The 17,367-nt window shown below is 36.7% G+C and overlaps 1 protein-coding gene across 3 annotated transcripts in view; it reads right to left on the bottom strand.

The window, feature by feature from the left end:
• Positions 1-4,402: 4,402 nt before the first annotated feature.
• COL12A1 (collagen type XII alpha 1 chain) overlaps positions 4,403-17,367 on the bottom strand; it is a 246,833-nt gene continuing 233,868 nt past the window's right edge. For 2 of the 3 annotated variants that reach the window (XM_077487375.1, XM_077487377.1), the window contains 6 exons: positions 16,262-16,297; positions 16,076-16,142; positions 12,169-12,357; positions 11,901-11,978; positions 9,225-9,395; positions 4,403-5,372 (listed from right to left, as the gene is read on the bottom strand). In XM_077487375.1, the coding sequence (XP_077343501.1) occupies positions 5,203-5,372; positions 9,225-9,395; positions 11,901-11,978; positions 12,169-12,357; positions 16,076-16,142; positions 16,262-16,297 (711 nt within the window). In that variant the 3' untranslated portion in view covers positions 4,403-5,202. Of the gene's footprint in view, positions 5,373-5,905; positions 6,537-9,224; positions 9,396-11,900; positions 11,979-12,168; positions 12,358-16,075; positions 16,143-16,261; positions 16,298-17,367 lie in introns of those variants that run through there. The other variant, XM_077487376.1, reaches the window with a different exon arrangement.

The raw sequence follows: 17,367 nt of genomic DNA, 5'->3' as shown, positions 1-17,367 counted from the left end.
TATGCTGCCATGGATAAGCACCATGAAACAAATTAGCGCAGTGGGTCTCAGTCCTCAAGTACCCCCTACAGCAGTCATCAACCCTGTCCTCAGGGCCCATTAACAGGCCAGGTTTCGCAAGATAACTGAAATACATCACAGGTGATATTATGTGCTGCTCAGTGATTGCAGAATTTTAGTCTGCATCTCCCCAAGGTAATACATAAAACCTAACCTGTTAGTGGGCCCTAAGGACAGAGTTGATGACCACTGCCCTACAGGACATGTTTTGGGAATTTACCTTAGCTAAAATAGCTGCCCAAAATACAAAACCATTGACTGTGATTTAAAGCACCTGGTCAAGATGAAGGAAAACCTGCAATCATGGCCCGGAGGAGGTGCTTGAGGACAGGGTTGAGAACAACCGATTTAGAGCACTGAGCTAAAATCCAGACAATCCTATTATAATTGTGGGCATTTGAGGGAAACCAAGTGAGTGTTAGAACCCCTGCTTGTGTTTTTTTTAGGTTGGGGATTGTGTCCCTTTTCTTAAAATTGGCTATGACTGGAAGTGAAGCCGAACAGGAAATGAGGTTAAAACCCTACCAATGTCTTTCCTTGGGGGGACACAGGTCAATCTAACTAGTGTCCCCATTAGGCAAATTGCACTCTAGCACTTTGTTGTGTACATCCCACATTATTAGGTATTTTGGGGTTTATTAAAGGCAAAGCCACTCTGCAATACAGGTATAATTGCTGTAAATCTGAGGGGGAGCACTGGTCATTTTATCATCCAATCATGTCGAAGCAAAGATGTTTTTTTTTTCCTTGCATGTCCCCCTGGGATCTCCAGCAACTGCACTTCCAAGTGCACTTGTAGTGCAAAGTGGATTTGTCTTTAGTAAATAAATCCCAAAGTCCAAGATACCTAATAATTTGAGATGTACAGAGCAAAATGCTAGAGTGCAATTTACCTAATGGGGAAGCTATTTAGATTGACCTGTGTCCCCAAGGAAAGACATTGGTAGGGTTTTACCCTCACTTCCTGTTTGGCTATGATACAGGAAGTGAATACATTTGAAGGAGAAAGTGGCAAAATTTGGGAGGTGTCTTCACCCTATCAGGGGTGCAGTCATCCCCAAAAACTGACAAGACTTCTAATTCCTCTGCGCTCTATCCCCAAGCAAAAATAAGAAAGGATTTCATTTAGTTTAACTTTGCAAAGACACATTCCTAAGTTCAACTGTGATGCATGCCAATAGCCCATTTAGACCTTGTTTAATAGAAAACTCCAGTTACCTTTCACTAGAAACATTTGTTAGTCCAGTCCTGGAAATCTGCATCTGCTTTAATATTAATTTACATCAAAATATTAATTCCTGCAGCTAGATGCGCAACTGCTGTCTATGCAAGATGCGGGAGTGCTGTGTGTGCATAGGCATGTGCCTGTGGCGCATATCTGGTTCTTGAAAGCAGCTGACAGCACCCAGGAATGACATTACACCCCTACAGGAAGTTGCTTGTACTGCTGCTAATTTCTTCCCACCACCATGCCCTGCTCACTGTACTCTGAGGAAGTGATGATCCTTCTTTACAAATTAAGAAAATATTTCTTTTTTGTAACGTGGGGTGGTGTTTGTGTGGGTCCCTAACATACATTCAGACATATTAGGGCCAATTTACCTACCAGCATGTTTTAAGAGTTTGGGAGGAAACCCATGCAGGCCCAAGGAGAACATGCAAATCCAGGCAGATGGTGTCACAGGCAGGATTTGAACCAGCGATCCTTTTTGCTGCTAGGTGAAAGTGCTAAACACTACACCACTGTGCTGCCCAAATATATATCTATAGATGTAGGTTCTTGTGTCCACCAGCAGTGAGAAGTTGAGTAGATGCCACACTCCCAATTCTGGAGGCATAATAATGGTCTAGCACAAAGGTCTTCAAACTACGGCCCTCCAGTTGTTCAGGAACTACAATTCCCATCATGCCTAGTCATGTCTGTGAATGTCAGAGTTTTACAATGTCATATGGGATGTGTAGTTCCGCAAAAGCTGGAGAGCCATAGTTTGAAGATTCCTGATCACTCTAGCATGTCTTGAAAAAAGGTGGGTTCTATTGAGCCTTGTATAATGCCCAAGAAATATCAATAGGAAAATACAAGTGGGTTAATGGCACAGCTACATTCCAAATTTGGCACTTAAGATGGTCATGCACTGTGCAATCTGATTGGCCAATCTCTGTACAACTTGATATTTCGGCAAAATAGGTAATAGGAAGACGCGCTTGAACAATTCATTCAATTTATAGGAAATCAAACAGGCTCTTGCAGTAAATCTAATTTATTTTCTTAAGATCTAACTGATTGCAGTGTATGGTCACCTTTAACCTCCCTGACAGTATGATTATTTCGGATTTTAGGTGCCGAAAAAAGGTACCATTATTTTACATGGAAATTTGGCGTTTTATATTGTAGGCCTGCAATTCTTAGGAATAACTCATCCCGGGTATGATAGTAGTTTGAAACACAAAATAATAAATTATAATATAATAAATAATTATAACAAATAATAATATAATAATAATAAAACATATTCAATAATGTAATCAAATCAAAAACACTGAAACTTGCTCAGTTGCAGAATTGTTGCTGTCAGATTTAGTGTTTGATGACGAATTTTCGCCAGAAATCGCTATTGCTCAATTCTACAAGTGATTATAATTTATTATCGCTGTTTTCTAGCTGGTCTATAACCACTTTTGACATAAAGGGACACTTTTTGGTTGCTATGGACAATCTCCAAATTCCAGGCAGAAAAAACTGTTTTTATAATATGAAACTACATGCAGGGCACTGGACAGACCACTAGGGACAAAGAGGGTGTGTATTTTTTTATACAGTACTGTAATATTACAGTACTGTATGTGTATTGTGTGTTTTTACTTTTTTTGAATGTGGCGCCAAACTCCGCTCCTGTACGTCGCAGGGAACGGAACTCAGCGGCACTCGGGCACTGTGTGAATTGAGCAGAGGACGGCTCGCACACACAGTGGGGAGGGCATCGCAGGATCCAGGGGACAAGGTAAGTAACTCTCCCTGTATCCTGCAATGCGATCCAGAGTCTGGCTCGGGGGTTACCGCTTATGGTACTGAAATTCCATCCCGAGCCAGACTCGGGAATACCGCCAGGGGGGTTAAAGATCAAGATCAGAAAATATTACTTTTTTGGGTTTAGAAACACTTCTCTGTTCTTTGTAATGTATTGAAAGATTTGGGTACAAATAGAAAAAAAACACATTTCAAAGATATATTAGAAGTAATAGGAATGAGATTAGTATCAAAAGGGTTAAGTCACTGAGAACACCTACTAATTGCCTAACAAGACACATCCAATGAGATGAAATTAAGCAATTGGATTGGGTGTGCGTTATTATCAATGAGAAAACCGCAGTTACCCTAGCACCAGTTGCAGTTTACATATTTATTATCATCTGCGTGCGACGGTTCGCACGTTCAATCAATGGCTTTTCCCAGTGCACCAATTAAGGTATGAACCATCGCAGCACATTCGTCTCAGTAACTCACCCCCATTGTGTGCCTTTTTAATGCCCAACTCTAAATACAAGCCTATTATTTCAGTATGTATGTAGTTTTTATATGATTAACATGCAAATCCTAGCAATTAGGTAAATACATGTTTAATGTTTTTCCCGCAACCCAATTTATAATCTTGTTCAGGCAACATTGTGTGTGTACACGCTTCTGCCCCACTATATACCTGTGATCATTCATCATCTTTTTGGTAGAGCTATACTACTTCGCAGTTCAGTCTTTGTGCCTCCTGGATTGCTATTCTACTGACTGGACAGAGGTGGGAATGCTGATTTATTGTCATTGGAGTTGGAGACGTGACATAGGAAGCTGAATTGCTGAAAAAAGTGAAATAAGTATGAAACTTGCATGGTTTTGCCTTGTGACAAAGATTTATAGTATAAATCACAAGATGTCTGTACAGAAGTACAAATCGTCCAGCAGGATAAATGGTCATCATTTACATTTTATAATGGGTATTTGACTATTTGTCAGTAGTTAAATTTTAACTATATATTATAATTCACAGTTTTCCATTGTTTTTCTGACATAATACCCTACTGCTAGGGTATTTCCTTATTCTGTTTAAATAATCCATAAATCTGTATGTTCTTTGAAGGACTTTAAATTGCAAGTTGTAACATTAATATGTACTGTAATAAACCATGTACTTGCAATATGTATTAGCTCTCCCTATTTTGTCTACTACTTATTACACTGGAATGATATATAAATGGTTGAATAATATGGTTCATAAAGCGTACACATGGTACAGTACATGACCATCATTAATATGCTGTCTTATTTAAAGAACACAATAAAACCAAATACTTTTGTTTTCAGTAGTTTTATTGAAAAAAAACGCCTCTTTTGTTTCAGAAATAAATAAAAATATAAGGCAGTGAAATTCACAATTTGCAGTTAAAAAATTTTAGACAGCAAATCTATTTTCATAGTCTTGCAAGTTATTTCAAACTGCTTTGAGAACTAAGAAACACTATATTCTGAAAATTGTCCATACTAAATATACAGCACAAACATGCAATTCCATTTTCTGCAGGACCGACTGCAATTTGGCATACATGTAACTGTTAATGTGTCTACAATATAAACCTGCACCGAACAGGTGCACTATGTTTAGCTATGTTGAAAGGTTTCTGGATGCTTTAAAGGATGCAGCGTACAAAAAGCAGTATAATCCCTACAAAGTATAATGCAGGTATGAGTAGGTGGGTACATGTTGTACAAGGGAAATGGTTTGTTTAAAGAGCATTCTAGGACTGGCAACATGGTCTAAGAAGCAGGGATGGGACATAAGTTTATGCTATATAACATTCTATAAAATTTTGTATCTTTATTCACACATTTGGAAAAATGCAAAAGCACAACATATTTTACAAGCATTTAGACACGCATGGCATAAGAAGCATCATACTGTTTCTACGGTGAGATCTACTAATCGCAACATAAACATAAACAAGGTATGTGTACATATGGGCAAGTGCATTTCTTGATTGCAGTATCCTGTAAGGAAATTGAAAAGCATGCCTATCCACTTAATCTCCGACGTGCATTGTTTGACTGTTGTAACCAAGTAATGACACATATAGAGTATTAAATACAAAAAAAAATTATGATTTCACTACATTCTTTCTTAGGGATCTTCTCCATCGCATATGTTCAGCATAGTCTGGCTGCATGTCATGTCCATAGTCCTCATCATCTGGTCTTTCTGGTGGTATTTGGACTACGTAGGGTTGACTGTCAGGCTCAATTGGTCCACTTTCAGGTTGATAAGGGTCTGGTTAAAAATATTTGTCCGATTGAACAAAATAATTATCTCATGATATTAAGCCATGGACATATTGCATGATACATTTACATACATGTCTACATATATATTGGCATTCTATATATACACAAACCTATATATATAGATGTACCTATATATGATATCAGATTAGCTAGCTGTTTAGTTCTACATTATTAGGTATATGCCTGCTAGTTAAATATAGCTTGCAGATACCCCAAGACATAAAATGCATTTGATTGTGCTGTGTTTCACAGTTTATATACATTTTTTAATATTGTCTTCTTCTTATTTGATAGTTAAAAGTCAGTGTATTATCAATTAGGGACACATATTTTAGTAAAAGATTGCACACTGTATAATAAAATGCATTTTGTATTGGATTATACATTGTATAATTCAATATTTTTGTTTTTCATGGAACATGGTGCATGTTAGCTGAAATAATTTATAAGTAAATTATTGTGATTGAATCTAATCTGCAATAATAAATAATGTAATACATAATGCTAGAGGCATTGTCATTAGGTCATCATTATATATTATAATGTTCAGGTACATACAAAGTTAAATGCTTTAGAGGTTATGTCATTACTCAGTTTTGCCTGACAGGCAGTAGCACCGTAGAACTTTCAAAGGGATGAAGGGTCAATGGTTATTCTAGCAGATAGCAAGCAGCAGGCTTTAATGTATTAGCGTCATGTAAAATAATGTTAACTGATTTTAGTGGATACGTTGTCATACAAATCATTTACAAGCCACAATTAGTTTATTATTTACATAAATCATTTCTATTTCCATATGTTAAATCTCTATTTAGAAGGGCTACTTCAGATACAGTAGTTAGTAGTTATATTGACCTCTCATATAACTGAGGCCCTGTATTCTGTTTTCATACTTGACATGGCTTTTTTTCACTAGAGAAATGCAAACAGGCTTTGTAAGCTGACATCGCTGTCCTGGTTTCCATTCCGTTGTTAGTATAGAAAATAGTCCCCTTTTTGTGATGGCAATACAAGTCATTAGCTATATCCATGGTGAAATTTCCCAAAAAAATCATTTCAGAGTAAGCACGTGCGCAAACATCTCAGAAACACGATTTTCATCAATTCAAACTGTAAGCAGCACTGGAGACTAAAATGTGTTAGCCGGAACCTGTAACAGGTCAAATATGTTGTTAGTGTTGAAAAGTAAGAGATGCACAATACATTGTTTTCCACCGAAATACAGTACAGACTTTAGTTCAACGATATAAAACACAAAGAAACGGATATGTTTTTCTGCAGCCATGTTTTTTCCTGTTCTGCATGTATATTTTTGGAGACAAGGTGGCGTTTTGGGGTGTGCACTGACCAGGGAAGGAGATAGAAGGAGACCAGTAAAATTATGCTGGACATCACCTGCTAACCTCACAGTAACATGTCTTCCTTTGTGTATAAAACAAAAATACTGCTGTTGGAGCTTGCTATTAACCCCACCCCATATTATTGCCCATAACCATGTTTGCCAATCTCCTAGCTAATAGTTGTATTTTTGTTGCTCTCTGAAAAAACAGGTGAGACAGGAGAGCCCTTTTAATGTATTTTTGGGGTTTTCTTAGTCACAAATAGGAAAGGATAGTGAAATATTATTATTATCATCTGAATAGATTGCAGTAGAACATTACAAATGGTATGCAACCTTGTCATTCAGCATGTAAAGACTATACTGTATCTGCCTCCACGCTGATCTTTCTTTTGGTGGGTGGTCACTCTTAATGTACAGGGAAAACCAGACCTTTGTCCCTCAGGCTGGGCTATGTCAAGAGTGGTTGGTGGGGTAAGAACAGCATATGTGACCCATGCACTGAAGAAGTGTTGAGTAGCAATGAAATGCAATAAATGGTGTTTTAATGTAAATATAACATCTGAAACATGACAAGTAGGAATAGGGGATGGGGGGGGGGGGGGGGGTGGGCAAGCAAGTTTCCACATAAAGTGGTGACGTTTTGTTTGTAAGAATTGCTGTGACAGGAGACAGATTATTTTTAAAATTATAATATTATTTTAATTTAATAATAAAATGATAAAATAATAATTGCTGAAAAGAGTGTGCCATTTGAACTTTTTTTATATTAAATATGTCTAAATTGTAGAGTATATATACTGTGTGTTTGCAGCTGCACAGATAGATGCATATACCGTGTCTATGGCTACATAGTCTCATGTATATAGGCATACATAACAAACAAGGACAGATCTCTTTCCACCTTACAGGAAACACCTACCATAATAAAAATATAGGGGCTGTTATTACTAAAAAAAATATTAGTTCCTTGATTATTATGCTAATCCTCTGTTTCTGAGCCACTAACCCGGATGAAATATGTAGATTTAACTCACTACACGATTTTTCTGGACCAGAAAATAATGGAACCAGGCACCTAACATTTTTCTAACTTTCCGACCGTCTCACACAGATTTACTGCAGCAGAAGGGCACGTACAGGCAGAATCAAGTACCTGTATGTTGCCCTTTAAGAGGTGGCTTGCTGGCACGCGTGTGCCGCCGGGAGCTTTGTGATCGTGATCACGGGTCCGGAAGGCTTGATGTCTGCGGGGATACCCGTGATAGTCTCACGGAGAGGAAGAATGGGGAAATGCTAATGTAAGCAAGCATTTCCCTGTTCTGCCTAGTGACACTGTCACTGATCACAGCTCCCTGTAATCGGGAGCGGTGATCAGTGTCATGTCACACATAGCCCCTCCCCCCACAGTTAGAATAACTCCCTAGGACACACTTAACCCCTACAGCACCACCTAGTGGTTAACCCCTTCACTGCCAGTCACATTTATACAATCAATGCATTTTCAATTGCACTGACCACTATATAAATGTGAATGGTCCCAAAATCACACCAAAACTGTTCGAATTGTCCGCCATAATGTCGCAGTCATGATAAAAATTGCTGATCGCCACCATTACTAATAAAAAAAATAATTTATAAAAATGCCATAAAACTATCCCCTATTTTGTAAACGCTATAACTTTTGCACAACCAATTAATAAATGCTTATTGCAATTTTTTTTTTTTTTACCAAAAATATGTAGAAGAATACCTATCGGCCTAAACTGAGGGAAAAAAAATGTTTTTTATACATTTTTTGGGGATATTTATAATAGTAAAAAGTAAAAAATAATGTGTTTTTTTCAAAATTTTCAAAATGTTTGGGTTTATAGCGCAAAAAATAAAAACCACAGAGGTGATCAAATACCACCAAAAGAAATCTCTATTTGTGGGAAAAAATGGACGTCAGTTTTGTTTGGGAGCCACGTCGCACGACCGCACAATTGTCAGTTAAAGCGACGCAATGCCGAATCGCAAAAAGAGCTCTGGTCTTTGGCCAGCCAAATGTTCTGGGGATTAAGTGGTTAAGAATCAGTCCACCATCCAAGAAGTAGGTCAGAAATGACAGCCATGACACTTCTTTCACAAGTGGTTTCCTTCTAAAAGGCCTTTAGGTTTAAGTACCTTGACCAAGCAGCATATCAAACCATCTATAGCCATCCTAAGGCTATATATTTTATTAAAATCAAAGAGACAGCAAATATATTTCTATCTTATGATAAATGTGCTGCAAATAAAATTAATTAATTCATTTAAAGTAATTTACACTCGCTATTAATTATGATTATATATTACATGCATTGTTTGTTAATTAATATGGAGTAATAAATATATTAAAGTAAGCAATGAAAAACAAAACAAAATCATTATATTCAACAATCAGTTGTTTAGAAATTAAATTCATACTATATCTTGATAGCCTCACAAACCATTAAGACAATATATTGTGTAACATACCTGGATATCCTTGCCCATTGTAAGGAATACTTGCACATAGTGAAGCATCACAATACCCAGATGGACCAACAGGACCCCTAATTCCTTGGTTACCCGGTCGGCCAGGAGGTCCTGGAGGCCCTGTAGAGCCTGTAGACCCTGGTGGTCCAGTTCTGGATTCACCTGGTGGTCCTGATTTAAAAACAGAAATACAAAATTCTGTAAGGTTTGTTTTCTATTGTTTTAAACTACAACTAATAATTCATCTGGCACTGAAACTGTCTAGACATATACTTGTACAATGTTAGGGCAATAAACGTCAGCATCTGCATGTGTTGTTAATGAAGACACCACCAAATTAACCAAAACCTGTTGAAATATCTGGCTATATTTATTTTTTCAATGCACCCACACAATGTCTATTTTACTCAGGATCAGACCTGGCAAGACAGGGACAACTTAAAAACATCAAATAATTCCTTGTTTCCACATCTAAAATATAATGACCTTTAGGGAAACTACCACATACTAAAGCACACAGCAGTCTAACTAAAATGTATTTGTGCATCAAATCTGCTACTCTGTGGCCCAAGGGCAAATTAAGTAATGTTTTTTTTGGAACCAGTACTATTATGGTTAGCTAAAATGTAAATCTTGAATCAAGTGAGGATAAAATTGTTGCAAGCATCTTGTACATTGTGTAATTAAAAACTGTGTTTTAACTACAAATTAAATACAGAAACAGCCTGAAAACTATCCTGCCAGACTTTTTCAGATAATCAGTTAATACAACAAGTAATAGATTAGGGGACTGCTAGCCTAGAATGGAGTACTATTTGTAAAGTTGTATGTTATCCAGTAACAGTTGAAAAGCACACAGAGAAATGCAGGTTTAGAAGTAAAACTATACATCTGCTCCTTACTAAATGTTCTACATTTAATTTTGCAAAGCACAGTTGGTTCAGATGACTTCATCAAGCAAAGTATTGCATTGGTGGCCATGAAAAAAAGCAGCATATATTAATGAGCGCAGTAGAAGATTAGAACGTGTCATAACAAAGCATTTTACCCTAACAAGACCTCACACTATTGACCTATCACCTAAAATTAAAGTAAGATAAGAAAAAAGCCAATTTCTTTTTTGATTATTCAGATGAAAAGTCAGGTAACCTTTTCCTTTTAGAACTTAAATCTTTGAATTACACACTTGTAAAATATATGTGGCACACTTAAAATTCTGAATACCATTGTTTAAAACTTGTACTTTAAGAACTTCACCACCACCCACAAAAAAATGTAATATGCCGTTAAAGTTTTTTCTTCTTTCTATGCTGCATAAACACACTCACAAGCCATCCAACAAGAGCATTCATCAGGGAATGGGAGACAATTGGTCTTTGGAAAATAATTGCCAAGATCTGATCTTTGATGGTTCTCAAAGCCAAATGTTGATCAAGACCAGAGTATCTCTTGAGATTGAAATTTCTTGCCTCAGACAAAAGCCTTTAGGTCCATAGATAGACCTTGTGAAAGGAGTATTTTAGAAGCATGTGGATAATGGAATTGGATTGCTCCCTGTCTTTAGGACTTGGGCTTCAACAACTATGGCATTAAAGACAGCAACTCTGAAGTAGAGTGGTAAAATGGTCTCTGTGACAGAAGATCTTGACAATCTGTGATAATCCATAGAGAGTCTATTGAAGATCTGATGATGTCCAAGTACCACATCTGCCTGTGCCAGGTCAGTGTGATGAGAATCACCAGAATGCCCTCTGTTTCATTTCTGCCAAGTAGACGAGGAAAGTGTAGATCACCAGGCACACACTGCTATGGCTAAAATGTTCCTGGATCTAGAAACAATCATGCACAGTTTGATGTTGACTCTGGAAGCAAGGGGGTCCATATTCTGCATTTTCGACCTGAGACAGAGATCTTCAAACATTTCCAGGTGAAGAGGCTGCTCTTCCAGACACTGACAACTGAGAAACTCCACCTGCAAATTTTCCAAACCTGGATTGTGCACAGCAGACAGAAATGAAACAAGATTCCAGTCATTCTCTCTTTGAACCATGAGACCTCTGGTTGCTTATGATGACTGGCATATGCCACCACAGGGATATTGTCCAACCAAATCTGGGTTGAATGACCCAAGTTTAAGGGGTCCAGTGGTGAAGGGATAACATAATTGATCTGAGTTTCAGTATGTTGATTAGGAGGTGGGCTTCATTCTAGCATCACATCTCCTGCACCAAAAGGGTGTCTAGGACTCCTCCACAACCTGTTAGGCTTGAAGGAAAAATCCCCCTGTCTCCAGGGCAAGACCTATGAGCCACTAGGCCAGGGATCTCCTGATCCTGGGTGTCAGATGCATATGACATTCCAGATACTGTGTCTCCTTGTCCCACACAGCCAAAATGTTAAGTTGCAACAATCTGGAATAGAATAGGCCATAAGATGGCAATAATCTGCTAAAAAGCAAGGCCTGCTACACAAATAAGGCCTTAGATAGGGTTTCCAGTCTTTTATCCACATTATATTTTTTCCCACCTATTTTTGGCTTCAAAACTCCAGTGCCAGATTCTAGTAAAAACCTGCATACCTGGTTATTTGTGCAAATAAAGTAAAAATGATCTTACTAAGTTCACATACAATAACAATGTGTTACCTTTAGAGTAGGCAGATAATTTTTGTACTGACCTGGTGGTCCAGGGAGACCTCTGGGTCCTTGAGATCCAATTCCAGAATTACCTCTTTCCCCTTTTTCTCCTGGTATTCCTAGGGTAAATACAACATGGTATTATTTTATAGTGCACAATATTACATTTGGTGACAAACACTTTCACAAATACTTTCAATATGTTAGAAACCACTGTAAATAATGTAAAACCAATTTTAGAGAATAGTATCTTATTTGTTTTTAATTAACTTCTAAATGATTTGGTCTTATCTATCTGTTTTATATTACCTCTTTCTCCAGGTGGTCCTTGAGCACCAGGTGTTCCTGGGAATCCAGATCTTCCTCCAGGTCCAGGTTCACCTCTCATACCAGCACTGCCTGGAGGACCAGGTGGACCAGGAGGTCCAGGTTGATTGCGATTGGAATAATAGTCATTTGGAATCTGGTTCAACATTTGGTTAAATCTGCTCATTTGACCTTGAAAAAACAGAACACAAATATATATATATATCACAGGAAGGTAAATTATCAGCATACCTCTACACATTTAATTTAAATAGTCCAGTTAAAACTCAGGGAGAAGTTGGTAAAGTGGCTTAGATGTTAAAGATCAGATGTCAGTATGTTTTATGACTGTAAATGTTTTATACATGGAATAAAAGCATCTAAGTGGAACAACCTCCAAGCATAAGTGGTAACAAAACATTAAAAAAAGCATAGTACAGTCTGGGATTTTACTCAGAGGGAAAATTGTCAAGCTGGGTGGGCCAAATGCTTATCTGCCTTAAACTTCCAGTCAATTCAGGGTTATTTGGCACTGAATGTTCTGCAGTAGCGCTGGAAGGCAATCATTAACCAGTAATTCTGACATCCTATAGTATACAAAAAATACTTCTCTCCTCTTGTATCAAACATATCAGGTAGAAAGTAATGTAAAAAGCATGTGAAAAAGGGGTAACCACAGACGCGCTGAGGTCATTATGACATTATCCATGAACTTACAATTTCCCACTACTGAAACAATTTAGGTTTCTAAATAAAGGTATTTCTTTTATATTGTAGAAGTATAGAGCTCACAAGAGGGAATACAGTGTGCACACTTTTAACTTTTGCTAGCCCTGGCTAACTATGAAAAGGCTAGTTTAAAAAGTTGCATTGGTAGTTTTGTTCAGTGAAGTGGTTTTAGTTCTTCAGTGTTTATATCTATCTGTGCCATATATGCTGTACCTTATATGTTGTTTAACAGTTTATCAGTTTAAATTAATATTAACTGCTTGGGACACATTTGTGTAATAAGACAGACATGTTCCCAACAACAAGAGCTTCTTTGTAAATAATAGCTTTCCTATTTTTTAAAGTGCTTTGAAAAATGAAAGCTCTCCAAGTTCTGAAAATTCTACTTTATCTATGCATCAAATTGGTATTTTATTTCTATTTAATATGAAACAGTAATAGCTTTCCCTTATAAAAATATGTATAGTCTTAATATATTCAACAATCTAACCTTAGCAATGTAATTTTTTTTATTTTTTATTCAAACAATGTAATATTTTTATTAATTTAGACTAAACAAAGGGCTAACAAAAGTTCTTATATAAATAACTTCCATGTGTAGATCAATCTACATGTTTTCCATATGCTCACAGCTCTTAATTTCAAGTCTTTTTAAAAGTTTTACACTGGTAAACTTTATTATATAGACACAATGGTGTTTTTAATTATCCCATCACACAATCACACAATCCAAGATATCACACAATCCAATTCACAACATATCCAAACTTTTCCTGATTTTGAGGGACTGTCCCAGATTCTCTCATTTGGAACATTTTCTCCTTCACTCTTTCCTCCTCATTTGTCCCTCCTTTCATTCTGATCTATATAGTTGTATATAAAATGCACTTTTTAATCTTTCAAAAAGCATTTCCCAGCACTAAACCTTTCATCCACTTTCTAAATTACTGCATTTCCTAACTTTCAAAATCCAGTATAAAGAAATAATAGTGGTAAATAAAAGCATTTGTGAGTTTAACTATTTTTTTTGTATAATTCTCCTTTAAGGGAGTGTGGAATGTGGTGTGTGTCCTATGCCAACATACTTTTGCTAATAGGTGTTCCTCATTCCCATTTAAGAAAAGTTTGGAAGTATGTCTCAATACTAGCAGTGCTAAAAGAAAAAGCACATTTACAGCATGTACTGTATATACAACAGCATAGTTATCTGTAGTAATATTTTATCTAGTAAAGTATAGACATGTGCATTTGTTTTTGTCCGAAAGCATTTTCATCCGAATTTCAGGTATTTTCATTATCGTTTTAACAAACTATAACGAACGTGCAGAATCCGAAAACCAAAAGATCCGACATAAACAAATGCTCTATTTTCGTTTTCGTTGCAACAAGAAAAGTTTGGAAGTATGTCTCAATACTAGCAGTGCTAAAAGAAAAAGCACATTTACAGCATGTACTGTATATACAACAGCATAGTTATCTGTAGTAATATTTTATCTAGTAAAGTATAGACATGTGCATTTGTTTTTGTCCGAAAGCATTTTCATCCGAATTTCAGGTATTTTCATTATCGTTTTAACAAACTATAACAAACGTGCAGAATCCGAAAACCAAAAGATCCGACATAAACAAATGCTCTATTTTCGTTTTCGTTGCAACAGTTCGATATAGATAGGAGATTCAACATGACTCTGACAATAGTAAAAGATTCGACATTATAGAGACAATAGCAAAACAGGTTGAATGTACCTAACCTAACTCTATTAGTCCAAGATTATTCGACATAAAGAGAAAAGATTTGACATGAAGATTCGACGAAGCAGTCGCCGCGAGTGGACATTTATGCCCAAATGCTCTGCCCATAGACTATAGAAGAATTCTAATTTTGGTTGACTAGTAATAATAATTAATAAATATAATTATTACTAGTGTCATACAACATTAGAATTCTACTATAGCTTGTAGGCGGAACATTCGACCGTAAATGTACGACTGCAACGCCGTACAGTTTAGCTGCTCTGTCGAATCTTCTTAGAACAAATCGACAGACATCATAAGCCTTCAATGATTTGACCTTAATTATTTCGGATTTTTGGACGAATGCATTTTTTAACGAAACTAAATAAATAAAAATGAATTTCAGAAGTAACTAAATAAATACATTTTTCAGACGAAAACTAAATTCTAAAACGAAATATTTCAGTGTGCACATCTAGTAAAGTACTAACATGTTAGGTACTAATACACAAGTGCCTAAGGGAGAAATTTGTGATTGTTGTGATTGTTGTTCATGAATGCCAGGCGTTACTGGCATAGGAGTGGTATATGTAGCTTTTAGGCTCAAATATCACAGATATACAGTAATATGTTTTTTGTTTTTGGTTTGTGCAGGATAAATTTAAAATGGCTTGCATTGATATTGCAGACTCATTCTTTTTTTCGCTTCTCTGGTACAAAATTAAACACCAGTGTTTTAAAAGAGAAGTATGGCAATGTTTGTTTGTTTTTTAAATCATACTTACCTAGGTGGATGAAGCTCCGGTTTGATTGATGCTGCATCTGTCACTTATTGGCCCTAAGACTGAGAATCAAGCGATCAAACACTGCAGATCACTCGGTTCTCAGAGCTCCCTGAGCAGAGAGCTAGTGACTGTCAGTCACTGGCTCTTTGCTCTGCCCATCCAGTGCTCACTGGAGTGCTGTGCTGTGGAGGGAGTTGGAGTGGGTAGCTCAGGCTGTCAGCAGCTCACTGTTGAGTGGGGTGCCGACCCATGCATGTAGGCTGTTCCCGACCATATGGTTGCAATTTTTTCTGAGCTTGGACTGACTATCTGACATTAGCCGACAGCAGGATTCAGCCTGCTGTCTGCTGAAAATGGGTCACAGGAGTGCATAACAAACTTCACTCCTGTGATCCATAAGAGAATTACAGCTAAATGAGCTTTGGCTGTACTTCTCCTTTAAGATCTATTTATTCGTTCACCGGCTTGATGTAAAGTAACCAAAAAACAATAATAAGTACAAATGCAGAATATAATTGTATTGGAGGATTGATTGATGGAAAGCCAATACATCTTTAAGGAATTGAGAGTTCATCATTTTTTAATACTAACATATTGCTAACATGAGCATTTGTATGCACTTCTATTTATAATACAAAAGCAAGAGTCTTTTTTTCACTTACTGTTTATCATTTGTTCACAAACTTGTCTTGCCACTGCTCTCATCATATTCTGAGAAGCAACATCTCCCTAATGGCAAAATACATGTTGTAGACTAAGTCATTAACAGAGTATATACTTTAGCTCTGTAGACATAGGTAAGAAAATACACAACTTTAATAAAAACTATAATGATTTCTTTAACTTACCCTATCACCCTTATCTCCCTTTTGGCCTGGTGAGCCCTAAAGAAGAATGATCATATGTTACTTTATGTCAGCTATAAAGGTAATTACATTTAATAAAATATTAGAAAACTACCATGCATTATTCATATGTAATATTTATTGTACCTGTAAAGTCTGTATTCTAAAACTGTAAACAACTGAATTATCTGTAATACATTTATCAAACAAAATCCTAAAAGTAGTCTGAGTTGTTTCACAGAAAGTAGAAGTTAGTAGTACGGATCAAACATAAAATGTTTAAGCCCAATTAGGTATCCATAAATGGATACTTGTCCAGATTTTTCTCTTGCCCCTGTTGTCTTCTATCTGACACCATTCTGGACCTTATGTCAGTTAATCATTATTGTTAGGCTTAGGGTCAGAGGTTAAGTTTAAGAGTTAGGTTAAGGGTTACAGTTAGAGGTAAGGATGATTGTATGTGTTAGTGTTAGGTTAGGGATCATGTTCATTGTTACGTTGGAAGATAGGGGGTTACACTTCTATGATTAGGTGTTAAGTTTTAGTGTTAGAGGGTAAGGTAAGTATTCAAATTTGGGGGAGATTATGTGTGACATGATGCAGGTGACAGATAATAGCTGGGGACCTAGGGGCTTGTTAAAGTTTGTAGGTGTTAAAAGCCCTGCAACAATTATCCTGCACTTGCCTTGAAGCCAAAAAGCAATGTAATGAAACCTTTACCTTGTGGTTTTAATAGTTCAGGCCAATGCCAAGACTCCATACACTGTGTGAGACTATGCATAATACTGGTGACACAGAGGATACTCAACTTCCAATCCTATAGCTATCAAGCAGCAAATCATTTCATGCTTTGTATTTCTATTTTAAGCTGAATGAGTTGTTTTACAAGGTAAGGGTTCACGTATACTTTAACTACTGTATACAGCATGTGTGTCATTCATAGACATGCAATTTAAAGTGGTATTGAAGTCACATTTTTAACTTTGCCGTACAGCTGTGTTTATAAGATGTCTTACCTGTAGGTACCTTAGAAATAGCCAGTAGTACTCTCTGCATTCATGGAACACTAAATGTGCTGTAATTTCAGAGGGTGCTATGACATGATAGTG

The sequence above is a fragment of the Lithobates pipiens genome, unplaced genomic scaffold (genome assembly GCF_037356315.1).
Source record: "Lithobates pipiens isolate NorthernLeopardFrog02 unplaced genomic scaffold, aLitPip1_a1.2 Scaffold_18, whole genome shotgun sequence".
Lineage (NCBI taxonomy): Eukaryota > Metazoa > Chordata > Amphibia > Anura > Ranidae > Lithobates > Lithobates pipiens.
This window is presented reverse-complemented; position numbering and strand designations above follow the sequence as displayed.